Source organism: Larus michahellis, chromosome 12 (genome assembly GCF_964199755.1).
Source record: "Larus michahellis chromosome 12, bLarMic1.1, whole genome shotgun sequence".
Lineage (NCBI taxonomy): Eukaryota > Metazoa > Chordata > Aves > Charadriiformes > Laridae > Larus > Larus michahellis.
Window position 1 is genome coordinate 14,544,025 of NC_133907.1, and position 26,606 is coordinate 14,570,630.

Genomic DNA, 26,606 nt, shown 5'->3' on the forward strand with positions numbered 1-26,606 from the left:
AAATCTCATATTCTTACCAAAGGACTCACACTGACACCTTGCTGTACTATCCCCCATCACTTCCAGAATGAAAACACCAACCTTAATAGCCAGGGGAGCAAAAACCCTCAAATGAGCATAACACCCAAAAAGGGGTAGAAACAAAGTGCGTGTGTAACAGTTTTAATTCCATTATTTCTTTTTCTGCAACAACCTATCTTGTTCAATAACTATTAAACTCTTTAGCTATTGTAAATACCAGCAATATGTTCTTGGCTTTACTTACACATAAGGTGTGTTTCCTTTTTGATCATGAAGATTTTAAACATAACATCAGCAACACTAATTTCTGAGTGAAAAAGGCTCAGCACAAGTTGTCATTTATGCATCATTTAATGGGATTTGGTCATTACTTTCCCTCTGATGGGGTTTTCCTATGGAGGGGACTCTCCCAGCTGCAGCTGATGTCACTCACTCCCCATCTGTGCTCCCTGAAGAGACCTTTGCAAAGACACTGCGAGAAATTCTCATTCCTCTACCGAAGCCACAAATCAATTTTCTGTTCTACCCAGAGCCACGAAGCAGCAGCAAGGGCCCTGTAGTGGTGTCTCGGTGGCGGTGTCCCCTATCCCACAGCACCACCTCGTGGGCGGCTGCAGTTTGCAAAAATCCACCAGCAAAACCACCCACTTGGATTAAATCCACTTCCAAGAGTCCCATCGCACTTCCCACAGCTTCAAATCCCTGCAAGAAGCTGCCATGGCCCAGCAGAACAAGCACTGCAGCTTTGCAGGGCTTCCACTGCCTCCCGAGTGCAACTGGAGCAGCCAGGAGTGACGGGGAGCCCCACCATGAGTTTATTTTTCCAGGAGGAAGGAAAGCATCCTGCATCGCATTGCAAAAGCCATGCCATTTAACATGCTGCAAAGCGTCAAGGTTCAGCGTAGCAACTATTTAGCCCACCTATGAAGTGCCCTCTTGCAATTCTCTCCTTCAGAGAAGGCCTTTAATTATTGCCTGCTCAGCTCTCGGGACATAATCAATAGGAGGAAGAGCCCATGCAAGCCCCCATGTCACCTGGTCATCTCCAACAGATGGCAAAGCCTCCAACTCCTCAACCCAACCACCTTCCTCAAACTCCAGCCAAATATCCCTGAACAGTCTCCCCAGGCAAAGCTGTTGCATAAAACCTGTCTTGGGTCAGTCTGGGAGATCTTAACAGTGGACCCAGAAGTATATACAATTTATATGTCTCAAGGTTACAGAAGAAGTCTGGCACAGAGAAATTTTTCATCCTCTCCAAAAATGTTTATATTTGTGGTTCTGTTGCTTGCAGGCCATGATTAAAGTGGACCAGCTGTTGCTTGAGTGATTTCCCTCCCCCCTCCCCCGAACAGGCCTGCTGGATGCCAAGGAAGAGGGGAACCAGATGAGGGTCCCACCCAGAGGCTGTGCCAGGCCCTTCCTTCCTCCCAAGGTTTTTCTGGAGAGCATGTTGGAGGGTGGAGTTACCACCTCTCAGAGAAACAGAAAAGAATAAATATGTGAAAACCAGGTTTTGATTAACTTTGACTTATTTTCTGCCAAGGTTTATGGAAAAAGGATGACTTCTGTCTTAGGCACCTGCCTACACCTGCACACAGTTCACTGGGATACAGAAAAGCCAGACAACACAGCACCCCTGGGCCCAGGTGCTGCAGGCCACCAGCTGGGTCCCACCGTGGGGTAATGGAGACACCCAATGCTTTCCACCTTCCAGAAAGGCCTCACCTGAGGCCATTCCAATGGCACCACTTTTCCTGATGGGCATCCACACCAACTCTCCTCCCCACAGAAACATCTCCTGCTGCCTTTTGAATAAAAATATCACCCTTCTTAGCCAGCACCGCAGTGAGGAAAGAGTAGGAGTAGCAAACAGCTGCTATCTGCTACAAACATTTGACAAAATGCATATTAAATTAGCTCTACAACTCAGTAGCTAATGCCTCATACCTACAGAGCTCAGCAGCGCATCGCCCTCAGCCATGTGCTGGGAATCCCCTTTGGTGAGCAGCAGCCTGCATGTGAAGGCAGGACACCCAGATGTTTGGCCATGTCTCCCACATGCATCCCCCAAAATGAGAAATTAGCCTCCGGCTTGCAACTGTAGGAAGTTCAGTGCTTCCCATTTCTCTAGATAGCAGCCCCAAAGGGTTATTAATGTGCCCAGTTTAGACCAGCACATTGGAAATGTGGTGAGTCAGGCATCTATTAAGCTTTCAGGTGTCCTGCTGAGCTAACATCCAGGCTGATTTATTTTTGCAAACTGAGTGAGAACTTGGTGATGGGGTAAGCACTGCACACACTGATCCTCCAGCCAGTATGGGGCTACAGGCAGCAGGGCAAGTACCTTCAAGCGCCCATTTTGACCTTTCTGAGGAAGGAGCCGGAAGACAGAGGAGTTTGTGGGGACTTTATCCATCCTCACCATCTTTGCTAGATGCTCTTTGCACTGCAGTGACTCACAACGGCTGCAAGTCCAGCCCTGCAGAGCTCAGCAGCGCAGAAACTGAGGTTCGCCCTGCTGCTTTGTCCCTTCCCTTAACAAACCAGCCCTCGCAGGAAGGTTCTGTTATTTCATATCCTGGAGCCTGTTTTGCACAGATTTTCTTCTTAGCCATGAACATTTTGTGCTCTCCTACCCAGGAAAGGCTGACCTGCCCATACAGAGAGTGAGCTCCAAGCTTAAACATCCTGAAACATCCCAAGAACCCACTCTTATGGGCTTTCGCCAACATTTATTAGCCTGTATTGTGCTATCAGCCCATCATCTCCCCAGTGCTTCCATCCTCAAACCCACAAACCCTGGCTCATGCTTTGTTTTGTGGGAAGAGTGGTTAAGGGGCAAAGACGAAAAGGATTTGCTATCAGCATCCAGACCTTCAGGAATTCAAGCCCAACACGGAAAAGCTTCAATCACATTTCAAAGCCTGCTGTGATCAAGTGGGAGACTAAAATTTCTACCTAGACTGTAGGATTTGCTTCGAGCTTTCTAGCAGGGGCCAGATTAGAGATCAGACCCTCTGTTGCAGAAGCCTAAATTCTCAGCAATTAAACTGAAATAGGTTTTCCATTAATGAGCAGTAATTAGGGCTGCTGCTCAGAGCCAAGCAACTCCAAGTCCTTCCAAAGGTGGTAGCTGTGCTCTTGTGCACTGGCCAACTCATTACAGGGGCTTTATTTGCTATCTTCAGTGCAGACTGCATTGAAGGCACCTTACCTCATCCCTCCTGTCACCAGCATCGCTGCAACATTTCCCACACTGCACAGAAAGGGTGCCAAGGGGACAGGATAGAGTGACATCACTCAGACCAGCAATCTAGGGTTCAAGATACAAGTGAACCGGGAACCTCCCTTATATTAAGTATCTGTTTCTTTTTCACAGCACCCACTACATAAAAGCTGGTTGCATTTTGCTGACATCACGTGCTCTGAAGGCTTTACGATGCCTAAATCTTCTAAAAAAATATCCCATTTTATTTAAGCTCTCAAGAAAGAGCGATGCCTATGTAAGTTTTATTTCTGAAGAGGCACTCCTCTAAAGAGGTCCTAACACCTTTCTTTAATACTGACCTGACACAAAGCTGCTGGGCTTGGGAGAGAGAAGGTGAGAGCATGGGCCAAGAGGCACAGCTGCAGGGACAGCAGTGTTTCTAGCATTGCTCCTACGCAGCTGCAGTACCCACCTGCCACAGAGGAGAGGGAGAAGAGGCACAACTCAAGCTGCTAAAGATGGGGCCTTCCTCAAGCACTTTTGGACACTGAGGCTGGTCAAAACTTGAATTCAGGGGGATTTTTTATGTGGGTCATTCTGTTTTGGTTGAACTAAATCCCCTTGAACTTTAAGGGCTTGGTCTCTGCACTAGCTCTCATCCGGGTTTTTGCAGCCTGAGCTCCACTCTGCTAATTAGAGCAGCTTTTAAAGATATGAAAGACAAGGAAGAAATGGTAAATCCAGGGCATAGGGGATGGAGCAGTGCAAGGCTCCCTCACATCAAAGAGGCCTGCTTACTGCATTTAAAATTTAAAACTCATTTAAAGTTGTTAAATCACTTCTCACATATAGCCAGTCTTCCTCATACATGGACTCCCCCACTCTTCCTCCTCACAGGGAGCTGCTGCCCCAGTCTTTATCCCCAGCCCTTTTCCCTTCCCACAAGGGAACAGAAAGTTTCCTCATTGAGCCTGATGAGCAGTAACTGCCCAACAAACAGCTTCACACAGTGAGGCAAGCATCCAACATTAACACAACAGGCAGAGAAAAACATATAAAATCATTTGCCGCTTTTTCCAAAGCCTTAGAGTTCACATCCAGGTTTCCCCCAGAGGGAACCCATGCTAAGCAAGGCTCCTGGTCACCCAAGCTGATGCTGAGCCAAAGCAACCAGGGCTAGTATCACAGCCCCACAGGGCACATACCCCAGCAGGTCACAGGGCTTGCTAAACAACAGAGAAACAGCGCAGCAGCCACTGAAAGTTTCCTATCAAAGGTTATACCTCCTGGTAAAGAAAATACCCCTTGCAAGGCAGCTCTTCCCTTGGGCTTTCTACCCCTAACACAAATAGCACAGGCACACGCTGCCTTAGGGCTAGTGGCCACACTTAACAGCTGCAACCATTTTCTCTGTACACAAAAGTGGATTTTCCTTATGCATTTTTGCTCCTTCAGTTGAACGGTGAAGTTGCTGTCCCTCATCCCTCCCCAGCCTGGCCCTATGGCTGAACATCCTCAGTTGTCTTTGGTGGCTACGGAAGAGTATGGAGTACTGTGTCCAGCTCTGGAGCCCTCAGCACAAGAAGGACATGGACCTGTTGGAGCAGGTCCAGAGGAGGGCCGTGAAGATGATCAAAGGGCTGGAGCCCCTCTGGTATGAGGACAGGCTGAGAGAGTTGGGGGTGTTCAGCCTGGAGAAGAGAAGGCTCTGGGGAGACCTTATAGCAGCCTTCCAGTACCTGAAGGGGGCCCACAAAAAAGCTGGGGAGGGGCTGTTTGCAAGCATGTAGCGATAGGATGAGGGGCAATGGTTTTAAACTAGAGCAGGGCAGATTTAGATTAGATGTTATGAAGAAGCTCTTTACAATGAGGGTGGTAAAACATAGGAACAGGTTGCCCAGAGAGGTGGTGGAGGTCCCATCCCTGGAGACGTTCAAGGCCGGGCTGGATGAGGCTCTGAGCAACCTGATCTAGTCAAAGATGTCCCTGCTCACTGCAGGGGGGTGGGACTAGATGGGCTTTAAAGGTCCCTTCCAACCCAACACATTCTATGATAAACCAGTGCCCGCACCCGTGCTCTCAGCTCGGCCTTTGGGCTGAATGTTGCTGAGATGTTCTGCTGGGTATCCAGAAAAAAAATACTGCATGAATAACCAGTACCCTTTAAATACTAGCCTAGTCTTTACAATATTGCAGTTTCTGTATGTACCACCTCTTCATCAGTGAGACGTGAGTAAAAGGATGAATTTTTGTCTTGATGGCCTGTTGCTGGTAGTGCCTGAAACGGGATGCCAGTGCTCCAGGCAGTGCTTTAGCAGAGCTGTGGTCTCTGCCCTCACTGCTCCCTGGGGAAAGGCACAAAGCACCGAAGGTATCGGGCATGAGGGTGCAAAATACAAATTAAAAAACTGGATGAAGACTGAAGCAACTTTGTATCACATTTACGTATAAATACAAACATAATAACACTTATATTTATAACGGCGTGTAAGTACCGCTGTCTGTGCAGGGTATTGAGAAGTGTCGCTTCAGCAATGTGGTTTTAAGGAACTCATTTCGCTGCTCTCTGAAGCAGCAGCTCAAAGGCAGCTGCGCTATTCCTCATGGTCACCAGGTGGCAATGCAGCCCCGCAGCTCCCTCGGCCGGCAGGCCAGTCAGAAATGGGGCAGAAAACACCCATTTGGATGTTTATTGCAGACCTCTGCCTATGCTTGCTAAGGACCTTGGCTTGCTTTGGGGTGTGGGGCCAGGAGAAGGCTCCTAGGTGGCAGGACCTGCCTGCCCATGGTGATGTCTTTGCCCAAGTCCCAAACAGAGCGTCTGCTGTGAAGTTGAGTTGGGGGAGCAGGCAGCCTGGGAGATGCCCTCAGCAGCTTGGAGGACCACTCTGATGCCCCAAATCCCCACAACCATTCCTGGGCCCTGGTAGCCATCTCCAGGCTGGGAGAGCCAGGCTGCCTGCTGGGGTCCTGGGTCACAGTGCACTTGGTGCCACGGGGTAAATATGGGTGATATGTGATGGGTGCCGCGTTGAGCTTTTGAAGCAATTTCTCCTTGTTGCTCCTCATGAACATCCCCACGCTGCCACACTGCAGTGTCACCAGTGTTGGGGACAGCCAGCTCAGTGTGCTGCCTGTATCTGGCACAGGACTTGACCTTACACTCCTGTGCTGCTGCCATTGCAGAGCCAGATTTCTCAGTGTGTGGGAGAGGAAAGTTGTGCAAGGGGAGCGCAGCCTGGACCTGATTGCAGTGGCTTGGTACCCTGAAAGCAAGAACCCCCAAAAAATCATCTCTCAGAAGCATTGAGCAGCAGCAAAACAGCCCAGAGCTCCCCTGGACCATGCCTTAAGGAGAGGGCAGGCTGGGGGGAGGGTGGGACCTGCACCAAGGGCAGACTGAGGAACCACGGGCATCACCAGTGATGAGAGGAGAGCATGAGCTGCAAAGTCCACGATGCTGGAAGGTGGGATTGGCTCAGGGAGAGGCTGTGGTGCTAGTGGCCAGGCTCAGCTGGGGCTGGACCAGTGGGTGCCACAACTGCGGCAACCCTGGCACTGGTTGGCACAGGAGCGGGTACAACTCAGGGCTGGGGGAGTCCAGGGTGCAGCTCGTGTTTGGTTCATCTTTGCATTTCTTAATACCTTCCTGCTGGTGGTGTGCCGTGGAAACCAGGTGCTGTCCTGCTCCCAGGGTGCCCTCAGCATCAAAAGGGCCGCGCTGACACCCTAAATCCCTGTGACCATTCCTGGACCGAGGGGCCCCCATCTCCAAATCCCAGTAGCCATTTCAGTGGGCGACACCAGTGTGCTCTGTTGTACAGCTGCTGTCTGTTTACAGGTTGCTACCAGTCACAGAGATGTTTGACTGCTTGGCTTCTCTTCCTCTTGTGGGATCCAAGCTGTCGGTGTAGGTAGGCAGTGCTTCTGCCCCACTGATGCTGGATGCAGAGATCCAGGGTTTGGGATGCGACTCAGGGCTCAGTGGAGGCTCAGGCTGGTGGGGGTGCCTGGAGCCTGCGGAGCTGCTCTCTGGGCCCAACATCAGAGTCCTCCCCTGACACGGGACAGCAGAGCCCGAACCTGGGTACGTTCCCCAGGGGCAGATCAGCCCCTCCCTCCTGCCTGGCCAGAGGTTTTTGCTGGCGTCTCTCAGGCAGCAGCAAATTTGGGAGAAATCAGTATCACTTCTGCTGGGAAAGGTGGAAAACCAAGGCAGCCCCGTTGCTATGGTTGCCGCAGACCATCCTTGATGCAACATCATGTCAAGCAGCTCTGCAAGCAGATGTGCCACAGCTGGAAAGCGGAGTGATTTCCCCAGGTGTGGGCATGGCATGGCCACACACACTGTCCCCTCTGCTCCCATAGCCTCCCCTGGGATGCTGGCTGTGCTCTTGGCTGCATGGCCCCATCCTTGCCCCTACCCAGGACCCTCCCTGGCAGCAAAAACCCCATCAGGGAAAGCAGCGTTGGGGAGGGGGAAGCATGGCACTTACACTAGCAATGCATGCAGGTGTTTAAAAATAACACAATCAGAATATTTGTCATTCAAATAGTGTGTGTATATATATAAGTACTTAATATCAGATTCAAATGTTTGAGCAAGGGGGATGCTGAGTATTGGCTAAGCATTATAACCATTTCTAAATCCATTTTCACTAAGAAATTATAGGATCATCAATTTATGGGGTTTTCTTGGCTTTGGTCAATGTGGCTTGGGCCAGTGTGTGGTTCACGGGGTTCTGCAGCAACTTTGGAGGCTGAGGGCTCAGGCTCTGCCTCCTGCCACTCTCCAGGGCTCGCTGCTTTATGCTTTGTAGCTCTTTGCTACAAGGTTTTTAGCATCTTAAGGAAAAATGCACCTGACAGCCTCATCAGAGGTCTGGAGCGAAGCCAGTGCTGCCACTGAGAGCCAAAGGAGAAGGAGCAGACTCTGCAGAGCCCAGGGCCTAGTACGGAAAGGTGTTTGGGTGTGAAGACCTGCTGCTGCTTCCCAGTGCTCACCCAGGCTCTGCCCTTTGCGCTCAGGACACATAATTCTGAATACATTCCCCTGAACCCCTGGGGTGCTTCTCCCCTTGCTCACGCCAAGCATGGTGGGATGGACTCTAGCGCAACCCCTGTGAGGTGGTGGCCAGGATCTGCAGGGTTGGTGTCCCTGTGCCAGGACCCAGCACCCCCCAGGGACACTGTGCTGTGCAGCCGGGTGATATTCCCTCTGGCCACCTCACCTCTGTTGCCTCTCCCAAGACCTGGTGGCCCCTGGAAGGACCAGGTGGGACTCCTGCCTTGCCCGAGCCCTGTCTCCAGCGGTGCAGACACTGATGAGCGGCCTTTTCCCTCTGCACTGCTCAGGGATGCGCCGAATCCTGGCCGCGGCTGGCTGCCAGCCAGACCTCCCGAGGGCCCAGGGGGCTGGTTAAGCTCATTGCTTTTCTTTCAGAGGCTTCAGAAAGCCGCCCGCCCGCACTTAATTCAAATTTATTGAATAATTCTCCTGGGAGCAGCTAGTTCAAGACCAGCCACTGCAACAGACCATCAATGAGATCAGTTGGCACGGCCCCGGCCATGGAGGGCTCTGTGTCCTCCAGCGCGTCTCCATGGCCGTGCCAAGGGGATGGTGAGCGCAGGACCAGGCGCCTGGCCCAGGGCAACATTGGCTCAGCTCTAAACCTGGCTGCCTGCGTTGCCTCCAGCCCCAGGGGACGTTTTGAGGTCTGTTAATATCCCTCCTGCTTCCACCCCAAACCTGTTTCTGCCTTTGAGCAGTTGTCCCCCAGGCAGCTGTCCCAGAATGGGGCTGGCACAGCCCTCGCCTGCCCCCAAAGCCCGTTGCCAGCTCGCTGTGCTGCAAAGATGCAGAGATGCAATATTCCTGTCATGGGATGCACATGCACCGCTGGATGCACACCCTACTGCCATGAGATTCACATCCACCATTGGGTGCGCAACCTGAGGGCACCCGGACAGGAGTATGGACAAGCCAGAGCCAGGCTGGGAGTGCAGGGATGTGTCTCCAGCTCCAGTGAGGGGGTGGTGGGTGATGACACCAGCCAGATCCTGGGAGAAGGGCTTCCCTGAAGGAGGCTGTTCTCCAGGAAAGCCATTTTACTCTGTGTTCATCCCTGAGCAGTTTTGGGAGCGCATCATGTGCCCCATCCTTATGTCACCCTGGAGGCTGTCCCTGGGGATGATGAGGCTGGGGACAGGCTGCCTCCATCCCTCACTCCCCTGCTGCTGTGCAGCTCCACGAGGGCAGCCCATGGGGTGCTTTGCATTACGCAATTAACCACTGCTCGGAGGAAAAATAATGATCTTCATTAACAAGCGCAGCACTTGTTGGTCAGGGCCTGACGTGCCGTACAGGGGCATGTGCAGTCATGCAGCAGGGCTGAATCATAACTCCGCTAACGATGCTGCGAGGGCTGTGGGGAGAGCAGCCTTCCCGTTAGCTCTGGGCACACGTTGCTCTGCAGCATGTAGAGAAAGGCAGCTCCGCACTGTCCTCCGTCCATCCCTCTTGTCCCGGGCTGCAGGATGGGTCCTGTGACAGCCCAACCTGCGTTCCTCCAATGGGTGGGATCAGGCGATACGCCAGAGCCTGGAAAACAGACCATCTGTGGCTGTGATTCAGCCTAGGAGGGGCAGGAGTGCCCGGGGGCCTTGCCCCAGTGCAGTGGCTGTGCTGCGGCATGGGGCCAGGGCACAGAGCCCCCCTCACCTTCCTGGGGTCTCTTATTCCACCCACATCCCCCTTGTCACAGTTATCAGCCCTTCACCAGCAAAGCCACAGCAGGGGCTCAACCAGCCGTGGCCAGAGGCACCCACCCGATTTATAGCTCTTGCTCAGGCCATGAGCAGCATGGAGCTGTTTCTGCAATAAAAGCCTGGGTTTGATGTACAATCCTGATTTTCCTATGCAGGATGCACGGCTGGTTTAGGGCAGAGCGGGAGGTGCAACCCCACCCCACGTCCCAGAGGGAGCCTGGTCCTTGGGGAGGGTCCCTGGGGAAGGCAGGGGGCTGGGTATTGGGCAGGGAGGGGTGCTGAGCAGTGCCATAATAAACCTCACGTGTGTTTATCTCAGGCAGCAGCTGCCCAAGGCATGTGGTGGGCTCTGTACTGCCGCCAGGCTCAGGTTTGCCCCCAGAGAAAAGAAGCTGTCGCCATGGGGTCACGCTGCCCAGCATGAAAAGCTGAATCTGGGGTAGGGGAGCTCTGTACCGGGCGGCAGAGCTCCGTTTGCTGCTGCGAGGCTGCGACTGGCCGCACTGCACAGGGGCAGGCACAGAGGAGCATTTTTCAAACCCAGCCTTCGGATGCTGGCAGTGGGTTTGGGGCTGGGTTGTTAACGTATGAGAGACGCGGGCTGGTGGGTGGGAGCAGACTCGCACAGGCGCTCGCCGCTGATGGCTTCCCCCCGGAGAGGCACTGTGCAGGGCTCCGTGCACCCCGACAGCTTGGCAGGCAGCTGGAGCCCACCCCGGGCAGCGTGGTGTCCCAGGGGACCTCCACCCATGGGGTGCAGGGGACCTCCCACGCCCCAGGGGATCCTCACCAAGAGGGGCCCTGAGGACCTCCCACCCATAAGGGACCTCTGTCTCTGAGGGTGTCCTGCACTTACAGGAGTGTCCTGGGGGACCCCTACCAACGGGGGTACCCCAGGGACCCTTACCCACGGGAGACCGGGGCCTCACCCCCGAGGCTGCCCCAAGGGACCTGCTCTTACAGGGACTCCCAGGGGACTTGCACTGCTGAGGATGCCCTGGGGACACCCTTCCCCACACCTGCCCGGGGGGACCCTTACCCTCAGGGGCGTCCCAGGGACCCCCACCCACCGGGATGCCCTGGGGTGACCCTCCCCCGCAGGGATGCCCCAGCGACCTGGGGGATGCAGGGGGACAGACAAGGGGACCCCTGTCCCCAGGGATGCCTCGGGGACCCACACCGCGCTGGGGGAGCGGGGAACCTGCACTCCCAAAGCTGTCCCCAAGAACGAAGATGCCCGGGGGACCCTCACCCACGGGGGTCCCCCCCACCCCCGGGACGCCCCTCATCCCTCAGGGATGCCTCTGGGAGCGGGCGGCGCGGCGCTGGGCGGGCGGAGGGGTCGCTGTTGCCGCCAGCACGGCCGCCCCCCCGCCTCTCCCACCGCCCCCCCTCATCACCCCCCCTCCTCCTCCTCCTCCTCAGCCGCCTTTTGTTCGCCGCCCGCGCTCGTCCCCGCCCGGCGGCGGGGCGGGCGGAGCCGGGGCCGCAGCCGCAGCCGCAGCCGGGGCCGAGCCCAGCGCAGCGCAGCGGGACATGGAGGCCGCGCCGGCGGAGCAGGGCCCCTCCGCACCACCGCCGCCGCCGCCGCCGCCACCGCTCCCGGAGAAGAAGAAGAAGCCGCAGCGGGCGCCGTCGCCCGCCCGCCCCAAGGAGGTGCCCGGCTGGTCGCTGGCCAAGAGCCGGCGCGGCGGCGGCGGCGGGGGGCACCCGGGCGCGGCCCCGCGGCTGGCGGCGGGGGGCGCGCACCCGCGGCGGGCGGGGGGCGGCAAGGAGGGGCGGCCGGAGAAGCGGGCGGCGGCGGCGGCGGCCCGGGCCGGCGGGAAGGGGCCGGCGGGGCGCGGAGCGTCCAGGGCGAAGGGGCGGTGTCGCGGGGCAGAGACGGCGGCCAGCGGGGCGAGGCGGCCGGCACCGGGACCGGGAGCGGTCGCCGGGTCGGTGGCGGGGACCAGCCTGACCGACAGCAGCTCGGAGGTGTCGGACTGCAGCGCCTCGGAGGAGGCGAAGCTGCTCTCGCTGGAGCTGGGGCTCAGCGGCAGCGATGGCGAGTCCCCCGGCAGCGCCCCGCCGCCGCCGCCCTCGGCCGGTGAGGCCTCGCCGCTGCCCGAGGAGCCCTCGGCCGCCTCCGTGGCCAGCAGCCGCCTGCAGCTCAGCACCTCCCTCGCCTTCTCCGACCTCACCGAGGAGCTGCTGGACGCCGGCACCGACGGGCTGCTCCGAGAGCTGGAGGACCTGCGCTCCGAGAACGACTATCTCAAGGTGGGCACGGCACCATGGCGCGACATCCCAGGGCACGGCTCGGTGGGGCATGGCATCCCGGGGCATTAGTGTGGCACAGGATGGCATCCCTTGGCATGGGTTAGCAAGGCTCAGCATCCCTGTCCATAGTGTGGTTCAACATCCCTAGGCATGGCATGGCATGGCACAGCATGGCATCCAAGGGCATTGCTCAGCATGGCACAGCATCCCTGGCCATAGCATGGCATGGTGTGGCATCCCAGGGCACAGGTCAGCATGGCTTAGCATCCCTCGGCACAACACAGCATGGAAGGGTCAGTGTAACGTGGCATCCATGGGCACGGCTCGGTGGGGCATGGCATCCCTGGGCAGTAGCGTGGCACAGGATGGCATCCCAGGGCATGGGTTAGCAAGGCTCAGCATCCCTGGCCATAGCGTGGTTCAGCATGCCTAGGCATGGCATGGCACAGCATGGTGTCCGAGGGCATTGCTCAGCATGGCATAGCATCCCTGGCCGTAGCATGGCATGGTGTGGCATCCCAGGGCATGAGTCAGCATGGCTTAGCATCCCTCGGCACAACACAGCATCCCAGGGCAAGGGTCAGCATGGCATTGCATCCCTGGCCATGGCGCAGCATGGCACAGCATCCCTGGGCATTAGGACGCCACAGTGTGGCACCCCAGGGCATGGGACACCATGGCTTGGGATCCCTGGGCACAACACAGCATCCCAGGGCATGGTGTGGCACAGCACAGCATGGCTCAGCATCCCTGGGCACAGAATGACGTCCCAGGGCATGGCACAGCATCCCAAAGCATGGCTAAGTGTGGCACAGCATCCCTGTGAATGGCATGGCATGGCATCCCAGGGCATGGCTCAACATGGCAGAGCATCTCTGGGAATGGCATGGCATAGCATCCCAAAGCATGGCTCAGCATGGCAGAGCATCCCTGGGAATGCACAGTATGGCATGGCATCCCAGGGCATGGCTCAGCATGGCACAGTGTCCCTGGGCAGTAGCGTGGCTCAGCATCCCCAGGTCAGGCACGGTACAGTGCAGCATCCCTGGGCATTGCTGGGCACAGCTCAGCGCAGCTCTGCCTGGCTCAGTTGGGCAGCACGGTATGGCATGGCTGGGTGCAGGACTCGGCATCGCTCAGCCCTGCACGGCGTCACCGAACATGGCCTGGCGTGGTATCACTGGGCTCAGCTCGACGCAGCATGGCATGGCTGGAGATGGCCTGGGATGTTATGGCCAGGCTTGGCTCAGGTCAGCGCAGCATGGCATGGCTGGCCGCAGGGCATGGCTTGCCTAAGCCTGGCATGGCCCAACTCAGCTTGGCCCAACGTGGCCCAACTGGGCATGGTCCAGCATGGTGTGGCACATCTGGGCACTGCTTGGCTCAGCATAGCATGGCAGGCTTGGTCACAGGACATGCATTGGCACAATGTGGGCCAGCTTGGCCTGGCATGACCCAGCTGGGCATGGCCTGCCCTGGCGTGGCATGGATGGGCGCAGGTTGGCTCAGCACAGCATGGCCAAGCCTAGCACAGCCCCAGCTTGGCATGGCTAGGCTCAGCACGGCCTGGGCTGGCACAGCTTAGCAAGGCACAGCTCAGCATGGCACAGTTTGGCTCAGGCCAGTTTGGCATCCCGGAACACAGTGTGGCACAACCTGACCCTGCACAGTTGGGCACAGCTTGGCCCGGCACAGGGTGGGATGCTCTCCGCTGCCCTCCCTGCCTGCCAGACCCTGGGAGGATTTTCCAGCTCGCTTCTTTCCGCCGGTTCCCATTCTCCCTGGGGCTTTTTTCCAGGTGCGCGTGGCTGCTTGTTTCATGGGCACGTGGTGAAGCCAGGACAGATGTGCCGAGCTGTTCTGCCTCTGGTCACACACTGACCCGACGCACCTTGATATGCGCTGCCTGCTGTGGGGTGGGCACAAACACCCCCCAGGTACCACATCCCAGTGGGCTGCAGGCATTTTGAGCTCTCTCCTCTTCTTCAGGGTGGAGCTGTGGATGAGATGCTTGGGCAGTCCCCTGCTGGGGGGTTCAGGGGAAGGTGCCGCATCTCACTGGCTGCTCTTCGGATGTCACAGGTTGGAAATCAGGCCAGCTCTCAACCCCGGGTGCCAAAGTTTGTAAATGCGTTGGGATTATAGCTACGAGGTGGGAGCTAAGCATTGGGTGACGTGCCTGAAGATGCTCAATCAGGCCCTTTGTCCATTAGCAAAGCCCTGGTTCACAGCTGGTGTCCCAACTCCTGCCAGAATTAGCAGCAAGAGCTTAAGGGCTTTGATTTACTGAGAGCTGGAAAAATACAGATGAGGCCTCTCCAGTTCCCAAGAACGTGCATGCAAACGCTGCTGTTCTTGTGGACTGCATGGTTGCTTCCTCCGTTTCCACGTGATCCGTTTTCCTGGCAAGCAGCAGGTGTGCGGGGTGCGAGTATTTTACCTGCCATGAGGGGTGGCAACTCAAGTCCCCGCCCCAGGTGGGGAAAGCAGAGAGCTGCTGGTGGCGTGCAGCACCATGGGGATGCTGGTGGCATCCTCCCTTCTTGGCCATGGTGTCTCCTATGTGCGCTCGCGCCAGCGCGTGGGTCCCTCTGCGTACACCTCCCTGACACGCGCATCCTGCTCGTAACCATGTTTTGGTGTTGTAGCTCACACCTCCTGAAACTTGAGCAGGAGACCGGGGTGGTACCCTGGCTCCAGCTGGGCAGAAGCCGCAGCCAGGTGCCTGCCCGCCCTGTGCTCCAAAAAAAGATGGAAGTTTTTGCCTGGTTTTTCCAGCAAGGAGCGGAAAACTCTGCTGGGCTGCAGCAGGGTGCTGGCTTGTGCTGTCTCTGCTAAAAATTCGGGGATTTGGGGCCTTACGACAAAAATAAAGCCCTAACCCAAGCAATCAGCATCACCCGCCTTGACAGGCAGCCCAGGTCGGTGACCAGTGTGCGGGGACCCTGCAGAGGTGGCCCATGTCCTCGGCAGCTCCCCTCCCCACGGGTATGGATGAAATCACACTTATCAGAGGTGACTTATTTCCTAGGACTCACCCAGATAACTGCAAAGGAATAGTTTTTTTATGTATTCATCGGAGCCGGGTAAAACCTGGTGTGTTTTTAAAGAGAAAGGAGGATTTTTGGGGGCGGGAGGGTTTTGGCGACGTTTTGGCACGGGCCAGGCGTGCGTGGTACTACTACGCCCGTGTGATGCACGCTGGGTTTTGGAGCTTCCCAGCAGAGCGCATCGCAGCCCTCTGTAGCGCTGCCAGCTCATGTTGCTGCTTTCCTCGCCTGCCATAATAAAATCTACATATTTAAGCACGTTTCACCCATTTCTCTTTGCAACCTGTATTTTTGCAATGCTCTCCCTTCCTCCTCCTGCTCTGGGCGCAACGGGCTGGTGTCTCCTCTTGCCCCCGCTCTCGGGTGCATCCACCTGCTGTGACACCCCCCCACACACATGAATAGGTTATTTTGAGTGTTTCCCCCAAAAAAGGGCCGTTTCTCGTGCCCAGGTTGGTAGCCCAGGGAGGAAGGCAGTGTCTTGGGTGTCCTTGCCCCGTCTCGCTGTTGCTGAGCCATGCGATGGCGAGCAGCTCCCAGCCCTGCTCAGCAGGCTGGAAAATGTGAGATGTGATACGGCAGCAGCTGCGGAGGGACAGGCAGACAAAGAGTGGGCACGGGAGAGGGTTTGGAGCAAGGGGAGGGGATGCCTGGGCTCCTCTCCGCGGGGAAGGGACTTAGGCGTGAGGCCGGGAGCGCAGCTCGTCCTGCCCCGTCCTGCTCCCTGCCCTGCTCCAATCACCCTGTGTCCCTCAGGGTTTGCGTGCGTTTCCCAGCTCTGTGGAGAAACACGTTGGGTGGGTGGGTGGCTCATTTTCCCCGAGGCAGCCAGGGACTGGTGCACGCCACCAGCGAGGGCTCGCTGAGAGCATCCCGCGGAGGCGCCCGGGGCTGCGTGGGGGACCCGGAGGTTGCATTTGGGCAGCCTTTGTTGGCGCTGGGTCCCAGCTCTGCTGCTGCTCAGGTCCTGCTCAGGTCCCCAGGGGTCCCCGTAACAGTGGGCAGAGCCGGGGTGCCCGGTTCTGCTGAGTGTGACCCCACCAGCAGCCACCCTGGAAGGGGCTTTGCAGCCTCTTGCCTTTTCGGATGCTGCATGACGTGGGTTGGGCTGCAGAGAGCCCCCAGCTGTTTGCCTGTTAATTTATGGGGGCAGGTGTAAAGCTGAGAAATGTTGATTTTTCCCTCGCCGACGTGCTGTGCTCTCTGCCGAGCAGGAGCTGGTGTCCCGGCCAGGGGTAGGGCTCAGCACGCCGGCTGCTGTGCTGAGCTCCAGCGTGACATGGAAGGAAGGATGGTGGATGTTTACTAGCGGAGCTGGGCTAGAGCTGCTGTTAATGCAGCTAAAGAAACCCCTGTGTGTGACACATGGGTGTTCCTTACCCATCCTTCCACCCATTGCACCCCGGCGTGGGCTCGGGGCGAGCTGCATTTTCTGGGATCCCCTTGCTAGCAGGGGACGTGCCTGGGCACCCTGGGCAATTTCCTTTAGAAATCCCTTCTGATTTTATTTTTTCCCCTAGCAAATTCAAGCATAATTCCCTCTTCTGGCTGGTGGGGGCTCAGAGTTAATTGAAAGCTGCCGCTTTTGTGCTGTAATCTCCGAGGAAGCGGGGTTTGTTGCTCCTGGATGTTAATCCCCACCTTTGCAGGGGGGATTGCAGGCTCTCCCCCCGGGGCGTTCCTGCTGCCAGCATGGCCCCGAGCTCCGCACAAAGGTCTCAATACAAAACATCCCGGCAGCTTCCACCCTTTCTCCTCCTCTGCATCTTGCCCTGAGGTTTGGGGGTGCGGGTGGAGGGGGGGGATGCGGGCAGGGCTGGGTTCCCCGAAGGGCTGCCTGCCCCCCCCCACGGGCAAGCGGCTGCTGCTTGGCTACGCCCCAAAAGCCTGGGGCTGCCAAAGCCATAGGCGTATATGCTGTCGGCAGCACGACAGCCAGCCATGTCGTTATTTGCATGATCCTGTTTTGTATCCGTTGCTGCTTTCTGCTTCTAAGAGATAGCGGAGCCTGCTGAGGAGCTGCGAGCGTTGCGCAGCGCGAGTCCCCTGCTCTGCTCTGAGCTCGCTGCATTCCTGCAGGCGCCTAAGCCAGCGTGAAACTCCCCTTGGACAGGAGATCCGAGGATTTAACTCTTCTGCAGCAACCCACGATGGGTCTGATCTGCATTTTGAGGTGTTGTCTGCCATCACCTGAAAGCTCAGCCCCTTCCAGGTCTTGTCCTTCCTGGAGGAGCTGATGTCCTGCAAGCAGGCGTGCGGACATGGCTGTAGCTGTTACCTTCTGCTCTGAAAATGAATGTTTTTTTCTGAACTGGAACCAGGCAGTTTGTACCCCACCTTGCCGCTGAGTTTCCTTAATAATCTCCCCAGGGAGAGCCAGTTTCTCTGAGGTTTGCTCAGAGAAGGTTGGAGGTGTGTATTGTCTCTTGGGTTCCTCCATCGAGCGCAACCCGGCTCCTGCAAACACAAGTGGGGTGATCGCTTCTGCACACCGTCATCCCTCGGGCATTGAAACAAGTCCCTCTGGACTGCAGATCCCCAGCGTCTTTTCCAAGCCAGATGACTTCTGGCCTAAAAAAAAATTGTAACCTTTGCTTCTGCAGAGGTGGGGTGAGCATGGATGCACTGGAGGATGGAGGGGATGAGCAGCCCATGGGTGCTGGGAGGCTGTGATGCCACATAGGGGTGGGTGCCTTTTTGTTTATGGGACAAGTGGCTGAGCCTGGCAGCCCTCATGGGCAGTTGTGTTGGAAAGAAGTGATTTATGTCAGTACAAGAAGGATATGGACCTGTTGGAGCAGGGCCAGAGGAGGTCACGGAGATGCTGGGAGGGCTGGAGCCCCTCTGCTGTGAGGACAGGCTGAGAGAGCTGGGGGGGTTCAGCCTGGAGAAGAGAAGGCTCCGGGGAGACCTTAGAGCCCCTTCCAGTCCCTGAAGGGGCTCCAGGAAAGAAGGGGAGGGACTCTGGATCAGGGAGGGGAGCCATAGGATGAGGGGGGATGGTTTTAAACTGAAAGAGGGGAGATGTAGGTGAGATATTAGGAAGAAATTCTTTACTGTGAGCACGGTGAGACATTGGCAAAGGTTTCCCAGAGAAGCTGTGGCTGCCCCATCCCTGGAGAGGGGTTCAAGGCCAGGTTGGACGGGGCTTGGAGCAGCCTGGTCTGGTGGGAGGTGTCCCTGCCCAGGGCAGGGGGGCTGGAACGAGATGGTCTTTAAGGTCCCTTCCAACCTAAACCATTCTGTGATTCTATGATCTCGTCCTCAGTGTTGCCCACGTCATCTCCATTTCACACTTTATTTAGCATCGCTTATGGTGCTTCACGCTCTCAACGCCGCCCCTGAATTTGGGATGTTTCTAGGGGGTTCCTCCCTGCTCCTGACTCTGCTCTCACCTTTATCCAAATGGATTTTTTGCTTTGATTTTGGTAAGTTGGGTATCGACACCAGAAAGCGTGCTGATGCAAAGGGTGGGGCTCGGTGGCTGTCATGGACCCCCAACACCGTCAGGGGACCTCGGTGCACCCCATTGCGCTGCCTGCAGGACCTGCGGGGCTCTTCTACCCCCTGCAGCCCAGTCACAGAGGGGATCAGCTTTGCCATCCTAAGCTCTCTTCCAGTTTGCTGGCACTTTTCTGCTCTCCGATCCTAATCCAGTTATTATGGCTTAGCAGCATGGCTTGCCTCCGAGGGGCAAGCTCGGGGCCGGCTGTGAGTGGGTTTATTGGTGTTACAGGGTGTGGGTGAATTCCTCTGGCCGCTTTCCCAGCCCCCCCAGTGCCAGCCCTGCTTCCAACCCCCCCCCAGCCCCGCTTCCCATGGGAGCACCCTGTGAAGGAGCAGCTCTGGGCTGTGCCACCGGGCTTTGCCCCGGCAGCGGCTCATGCTGGACACGGCCTCCCCCTAAAGTGCTGGTTGCTACAACCCGAGGCGTAAACAAGCAGGAGCTCTTAGCATGGCCAGCCCAGGCTTCCTTCCAGCAAATGTAAGGTTGGGTTGGGTTTTTTCCAAGGTCTCCGCTCCCTGCCCTGCATGGCAAATGGGAGCCAGTATGGTCAGTGCTGGAGCGGGAGGCAGGCAGCCCCCAGTGCCTCTGCAATCGTATTCAAGCCATGATTCACCTGACTTTGGTGGTGAAGGGTTATTTTCCACCACCCCGTTGCAGAGCGCCTGCTCTGCTGCGATGCATAATGCGTTATTCCCCATGACAGCTCCCAAGGAATGGATCCCATAAACCAGCTCCCCGGACTGGTTTGGCTTACGGGGTTTTTGCTGGTGTCCCCAGGTCGGTGGCACTGCCGTGTGGGGTGGGCAGTGCTGGCAGTGGGTTTCCGTCGGGGTTGTCACTCCAGGGTGCATTGCAGGCACACGCAGTTCGTCCCTGGGGGGTTTCACGCCTGATGCCCCTTCATGGGACAGTCTCTGGTTGTCCCTGGAGCAGACCGGCCGGGTGTCCCTGTAACACCCCGCTGACCATCTCAGTGCCTCAGGGCTGTTTCTGCCCGGCTCTTGTTCTCGAGACCCCCCGGCAAGAAGCAGAGTGGCAGAGGGTGGCAGGATGCTGGTGGCCACGGTGCCGCTGGGCTCTGGCAGCCTGGGCTGGGAGATAATCTGGGATTGTCTAATTGGCGTTCCTTATTTATCACGTAGTGTTTAAAGCCAACAGTGAGCGACTGTGACTTGTCCCTGCAGCTGCCACCCCCCCTCCTCTCCGGGCTCGGCTTCGCCTTTCGGGGGAATTCTTGCAGCTGGGGCTTTGTCCAGGCCGGGCGAGCGCAGCAGCGAGGGTGCCAGCGCCTGGCAGAGCCGGCGCGGTGCTGCTCTCTCGGGCTGTAGGACACTGTCACGGGCAGTGTGGGGAGCAGCGGGGTCCTGTCCCCCTCTGCCCGGGGTGAATCGGGGCTGTGCGTCCCCGCTGCCTGTGTTGGATCCTCATCTTGTCCCTTCCCGGGCCATGCTGCGGTGCAGGCGGCAGCGTGAGACCTGCACATCTCGAGTTGCATTTGGCAGCGATGGGATGCGTTTAGTGGCGGGGGTTTTTTGGCAGGAAAGCTGATGCTCAATCCCTTCCCAGGTGCAGGCTGGGTGCACCGGGTCTTGCTGAGGAGGAGAACAACTGGTGCAATGGCTGGAGTGTTTGCTTGGAGGATTTGGGTTGAGACCATGTTCACAGGGATGTGAGAACAGCTTTGGGCAGCCCATGTGGAACCGGAGGGGACAATCCTTGAGTATCCTCAGTGGCCACTGGATGGGAAGGTGGCACCAGGGCTGTGGCTGGTGCAAGGGGTCCCACAGCGGTCATGTGCTGCAGACCCAGAGGAAGCTTTGGGTTGGTGCTGGTGCCAGGGGGACGTCACCCCTGGCCCTGCCGTGACAGCGACGTTGCAGCCCCACAGAGGCTCTGCTGGGCTGGGAGAGGCTCATCGTTGTGAGAGCTGATGAAACTGGGAAACAGCAGAAGGGGGACCCAGCCTGGTGGTTGCTGTTTGCTGGCAAAACAAGGGGCAACCTCTGGTCCCTGATGTTGGAGGCATCTTGCTGTTGTCCCCGCGTTGCCTCCCCTGTCCTTGCCTGCCGTCTCCTCCTTCCCTCGCCTGCCTCCCTGACACATCTTTTCCAAAGACGACCTACATTTTTCTTGCCGCGGCTGCCGCCTGTACTGCTTCTGCAGCTCCTCTCCCTCCCCCACCTTCCTCTTTCTTTTACCACAAATATTTATAGGCGCCCATGTTGGCTGTTCCCCCCCACCCCGGGTGGGTGATGGTGCCCTGCTGGCTCTGAGCCCTTTTCCTGCAAGGATGGGGCTTAACCCGAGGGCTTGAAGGTCTGTGAAAACAGCTCATGGGATGGAGAAGGTCAGGGGAGCCACAGTGGGGAGGTGTCTCAGGGGGAAAAGAGGGGAGACCAAGCTGCAGGGTCCACCCTCTCTAACGTGCATCTCCCCACAGGATGAGATCGAGGAGCTGCGCGCTGAGATGCTGGAGATGAGGGACGTCTACATGGAGGAGGATGTCTACCAGCTGCAGGAGCTCCGGCAGCAGCTGGACCAGGCCAGCAAGACCTGCCGCATCCTGCAGTACCGGCTGCGCAAGGCCGAGCGCCGCAGCCTGCGCGTGGCACAGACGGGCCAGGTGGACGGCGAGCTCATCCACAGCCTCGAGCAGGACGTCAAGGTGAGACTAGGAGGGTGACGTCCCCATCCAGGCAGTCCTCAGGTCCCCCAAAGTGGTTTTTGGTGAGATGTGGTCATAGAATCATAGTATCATAGAATAGTTTGGGTTGGAAGGGACCTTTAAAGGTCCTCTAGTCCAAACCCCTGCCATGAGCAGGGACATCTTCAACTAGATCAGGTTGCTCAGAGCCCCGTCCGACCTGACCTTGAATATTTCCAGGGATGGGGCATCTACGACCTCTCTGGGCAACCTGGGCCAGTGTTACACCAGCCTCATTGTAAAAAATTTCTTCCTTATATCTAGTTTAAAGCCATTACCCCTTGTCCTGTTGCAACAGGTCCTGCTATAAAGTCTGTCCGTATCTTTCCTGGGGCCCCTTAAGGGACTGGAAGGGGCTCTAAGGTCTCCCCGGAGCCTTCTCTTCTCCAGGCTGAACCCCCCCAGCTCTCCCAGCCTGTCCTCACAGCAGAGGGGCTCCAGCCCTCCCAGCATCTCCGTGACCTCCTCTGGCCCCGCTCCAACAGGTCCGTGTCCTTCTGCTGTTGGTGGCCCCAGAGCTGGAGGCAGCACTGCAGGGGGGTCTCAAAGAGCGGAGCAGAGGGGCAGGATCCCCCCCCTCGCCCTGCTGGCCATGCTGCTGGGGGTGCAGCCCAGGATGTGGTTGGCTTTCTGGGCTGTGAGGAAACATTGTTGGCTTGTGTTGAGCTTCTCATCCACCAGTACCCCAAGTTCTCAGCAGAGTTACTCTCAACCCTTCATCCCCCAGCCTGTATTGATACCAGGTGGCTGGTGAGGCACGAGGGGGTGGCAGGGGATGTTGAGATGCAGGGAGCTCCACAGGGTTGTGCCATTTTTGGGTGCAGCCCCTTAATGGGGACATCATGATTTTCCAGTGGTGGCAGTGGTACGAGAAGTGGGGAGCAGCGCTTTTGGGTCACGGGTGGTTTCTTCGTGGGGGCATTTCGTGGGTTCTGTGGGGCAGGGAGGGCCAGCGTTGCCCGAGGATGGGGGTCTTAAAATGCCATATGCGAGGTTCATCCTGTGCAGTCTGGAGCCCAGCCTGGCCATGTGCCCTGGGGTCGAGCCCCCTTATCCTGCAGCGATGGGGGCAGGACGGGGCCACCACCGTGGGCTGGAGCAGCAGGAGTGCGCAGGGAGGGAGCAGGGGGACCAGGACCCTGGGGACCTGGGAGCTGCTCCTTTCGGCCATCGGGAAAACCTTGCAGAGCCACGGGCATTGCGGCAGGCAGGCTGGGGCAGGGACAAGGGGATTTCTTTGGGGTGACGTTGCCTCGCCGTCGCCAGCCGCTGGCCCTCAAGGAGCCGCCGGTGCCAGTGAGTGTTTGCCGAGGGCTCTTCTCTGCACCACTGCTGCCAGGAGAGAGGTGCGGTGGCAGCCGGAGACGGCTCGGCGGGGACAGGCGGTAGCTCAAGGAGTAATTTAGTTTTTTGAGCAGAAAACAGCCTGTCCCAGAGTCAAGACATGCCACAAGTGCAGGGCTGCGAACCCGCCTTGGGCTGCCCATCCCTGCTGGGGGCCCGACCCCCTCTCCAAACCACCCAGCAGCCCCCAGCTTGGGGTGCTGCTGCCAAAAATGCCCCCCTCAAGCTTCTTGCTTTCTGGGAAAGAAAGCACAGCCCATCCTCGGGGGCAGCGGGAGCCCGACCCCCTGGCCTGAGCCCCCCCCCCAGCCCTGCAGTGAGGCTTTCTGCTGCCTCCCCAGCGCTGGTACCCTGGGTTTAGCAGGGGGCATGGGGGACTGGGGACAATTTTTCCCTTCCTACAGCTGCAGGAGTGAATGCTTTGTGCTGTTAAGCTCCCTTTATGCCGGGGGCTGCTCCCTTGCAGTGATCTGGAGAGGGGGGCTCCAGGGTTGTGCCCGGGATGGATGGAGGCACCCTTCACCCCGGGGGCAGCTGCTGGTTTTTTTCCGTAACGTGATGCAGCAGCTCGCCTTTCTCCCAACCCACACAGCTGCTGCCTGTGGTGAGAGCCTGCCTGCTCTGGTGCTGCCCGATGGCTTTTCCAGCCTTGTGATGGCTTTTCCAGCCTTATGGGGGCTTTTCCAGCCTTGCGGGGGCTTTTCCAGCCTCGTGGTGTGGGAAAAAAGTACGAAAAGGTGATGAGCATCCTGCAGCATCGTGTTAGGGCTGGAGAAGGCAGGGTTTGGTCAGGGAATGGGGATGTAGGGTAGCCTTGTGGCTAGTGAAGGGGGAACAGTGGTCACAGGACTCGAGGGACGCACACAGGGGCCAGGGTGTCACCCAGCACAGTGTCAGCTCCCAAGGGTCTCAGTAGCAGCCTGATGATCTCTGCATGAGGATTGCAGGTGCCCTGCACCCCACAGCCCCATGCACACTGCACCCAGCTTGATGACAGCCCCGTTGTGTCCCCAGGTGGCCAAGGACGTCTCCGTGCGGCTCCACAATGAGCTGGAGGTGGTGGAGAAGAAGAGGATCAGGCTGGAGGAGGAGAACGAGGACCTGCGCCAGCGGCTCATCGAGACGGAGCTGGCCAAGCAGGTGGTGCAGAACGAGATGGACAAGCTCCGAGAGGTGAGGAGGACACGGGAGGGGGGACAGGGAGGCGTCCCCAAGGCTCTGCCCGTAGCAGGTGTCCTGGCCTTGCACCGCGGGGTCCCCCATCCCTTCTCGCGTCGTTGAAACCCAAACCGTGCTGCAGATGCTTGCGAAACCTGAGCAGCGCTTGCCCTCGGTGAGGCGTGCTTCATCCCACCCTGCGGGCACTGTCTGGCTCTACCCAGTCCCGGGGGGAGCTACGGGATGTACTCCCTGCACTAGAGCCACTTTATGTGTCCTCGGCCACTTGCTCAGCCCTGGGCCATGCCCAGCTCCCCCCGGCCAAAGCTCTGCGTGGTGTGTGGAGTCTGCTGTGTCCCTGGCACAGTGCCTGGTGCTGGCTGTATCCTGACCGCATGCTGCTGGTTCAAACTGTGCCGAGCCATGGGCCTGCATGGCAGTAATGTCCCAGTGGTGTCCCAGGGGTGTCTCAGTGGTGCTGTGGAGCCAGGGGGGGTGCATGGTCCTGTCTGTGTCCTGGGAAGCCATGTGCCATGCAGGTACCCACATGGATCCGGGGTGCTCTGTGTCATGCTGCGTTTGGAATCAGCTCCCGGCCAGGAGCGGTGTCATCATTGGTGACAGGAAAGGCATCCCCGTGACAGTGTGGGCTTGTGATCCACCACAGCTCTTGTAACCCACTTCCCTACTGCCCGGGATGCCTTTGGTCCTCGGGGAGCCTTGGGAGGCGTCGCTGGCGGAGCATCAGGGCAGTGCGTGGGAGGAGATGTGCTGTGGCAGAGCTCTGGCCCTGATCCCATCGAGGACAGGGACACGACACAGGGAGGGCTCTCTCTGTCCCCAGCCGTACTCCCCTGTGTGGCAGGGCAGGGAGCCAGCACACGGCTTGGGATCCCCGGGACCGGCTCCGGTTAATGGCGGGGCCAGGTCTGGGTGAGCTGCAGGACCCGGCTGTGGTCGCACCCATCCCCTCTGCAGCCACCTTCTCACAGGGTGGCACAGAGCAGCGTCACCCTAGAAGGGGTGTCTTGTCCCTCCACTGCGCAGCCTCCGCTAACAGGCGTGAAATGGGTTTCCCTGCAGCCGGGGAACGCGGGCTGAATAACAAATGGCAGCAGCGGGAGCTGGGCTGGAGGACTCTCGCGCTTGAAAAACAGGCAGAGAAAATGGTTGCGTGGTCGGTGTGCAGGGAGAGCTGAGCGCCAGCTGCTGCCTTGCCCTGGCGAAAGAGCGTGGGACAGGATGCGGCCCCTCTCTGCAGCTGCAGGAGCCCAAAGGGGATGCTGCTGCTGGCATGAGACCTGGCACAACTCAAGAGCACACTCCCGAACTCCGGATGGCGTGTCCCCAGGCTAGCACAAGGGCATTGGGGTTACTCACTGATTGCACAGCGCTAATTAGACAATGAGTGAGTTAACAGCCCTCCTCCACCTCCTCCACCTCCTCCCGGCTGCTGGAGGGCGCATAGCGTGGCAGAGCTTGTTAGCAGCCAAGCCAACGTGGAGCAGAGGCTGCGCAGGGCTGGGCTCTCCCCTCAGGGCTGATTGTTTCTCCTTTCCAAGAGGTTTCTCCCGTAATTGGATAATTGTCAGGATGGGCAGATCATCCCCAAAGGCATGTGTGTTTGCCCCTCCAGCTTTACCCCTCCGCGGCATCTCCTGGGGGGGCAGGAGAAAAGTGGGGCTGCTCCAGGTACCCCATGCCAAGCCTGTCACATCGAGCTCAGCTGTGATGGGACTCTGAGGGCACAGTCACCCCAGGGGATGCGCCCAAGGTGGACCGATGACAGCCCACGTCTGACCTGGGGTGCTGTGCTTGGGGCTGCTCGGGGCTGGGCGATGCCCTTTGCCGGCCCCTGTCCCCAGCACGGTGGGGGCGAGGGATGCCGACGTGGCACAGCCAGCCCCCGGGAGAGGCTCTGCAGCAGCAGCTCCAGCGATGGTCGTGGCCTTAATAGGAAAGCCTGGAGCCCGGCACCTTGGCACAGGCAGCAGCTTACATTTCACAGCTGCTTTCTTTGGCTGCTGGGCCTCAGCGCCAGCTTGGAAATAGGTCCAGGGCGGCCGCATGGATTGTCCAGTGCTTATGGGGGGCTGTTTTTAAGGGTTTTCCCCTAGTTCCTTTCCCCACGTAACTGACCCTGCTCTGGGAAGCTGCTTTTTCCCCTCTTCCAGCCTCCCTTGTTGCTCTGTGTTGCCTCCCCATCTGCCAGCTGTCCTCACTAGCCTGGAGAGGGTCCCTTGTGTCGCCAGAGACTCCGATGGCAGAATCAGCATCGTCCTGCTGAGGAGCCCTCCCCATGGCTGAGTGACCGGGACATGTCCCTTGCTTGGGGAAGAGGCAATGAGGAACGTCATCGTCTGCTGCTCTCACACTGGGATGCCCGAGAGCTGTCCCTTGGCTTGGGGATGGATTCCCTGCTCCATCCAGCCCTGAGGGGACCTGACTCAGCCTCTCCATGGCTCATTTCCTGCTCGCTCCTGCTCTCTCACTGCTCACTTGCCTGCAGGGGGAATTTCTGGCCAAACCTCATATGATGCTTGCCAGTCCAGCTCCCCCAAAGCAAAGGGTCTCAGCCCACTG

The 26,606-nt window shown here is 57.9% G+C and overlaps 1 protein-coding gene across 2 annotated transcripts in view; it reads left to right on the top strand.

The window, feature by feature from the left end:
• The first annotated feature begins 11,475 nt into the window (after positions 1-11,475).
• Positions 11,476-26,606, top strand: part of MTCL2 (microtubule crosslinking factor 2) — a 28,326-nt gene continuing 13,195 nt past the window's right edge. For both annotated transcript variants that reach the window (XM_074604968.1, XM_074604969.1), the window contains exons 1-3: positions 11,476-12,259; positions 21,258-21,482; positions 23,880-24,038. In XM_074604968.1, the coding sequence (XP_074461069.1) occupies positions 11,537-12,259; positions 21,258-21,482; positions 23,880-24,038 (1,107 nt within the window). In that variant the 5' untranslated portion in view covers positions 11,476-11,536. The remainder of the gene's footprint in view (positions 12,260-21,257; positions 21,483-23,879; positions 24,039-26,606) is intronic.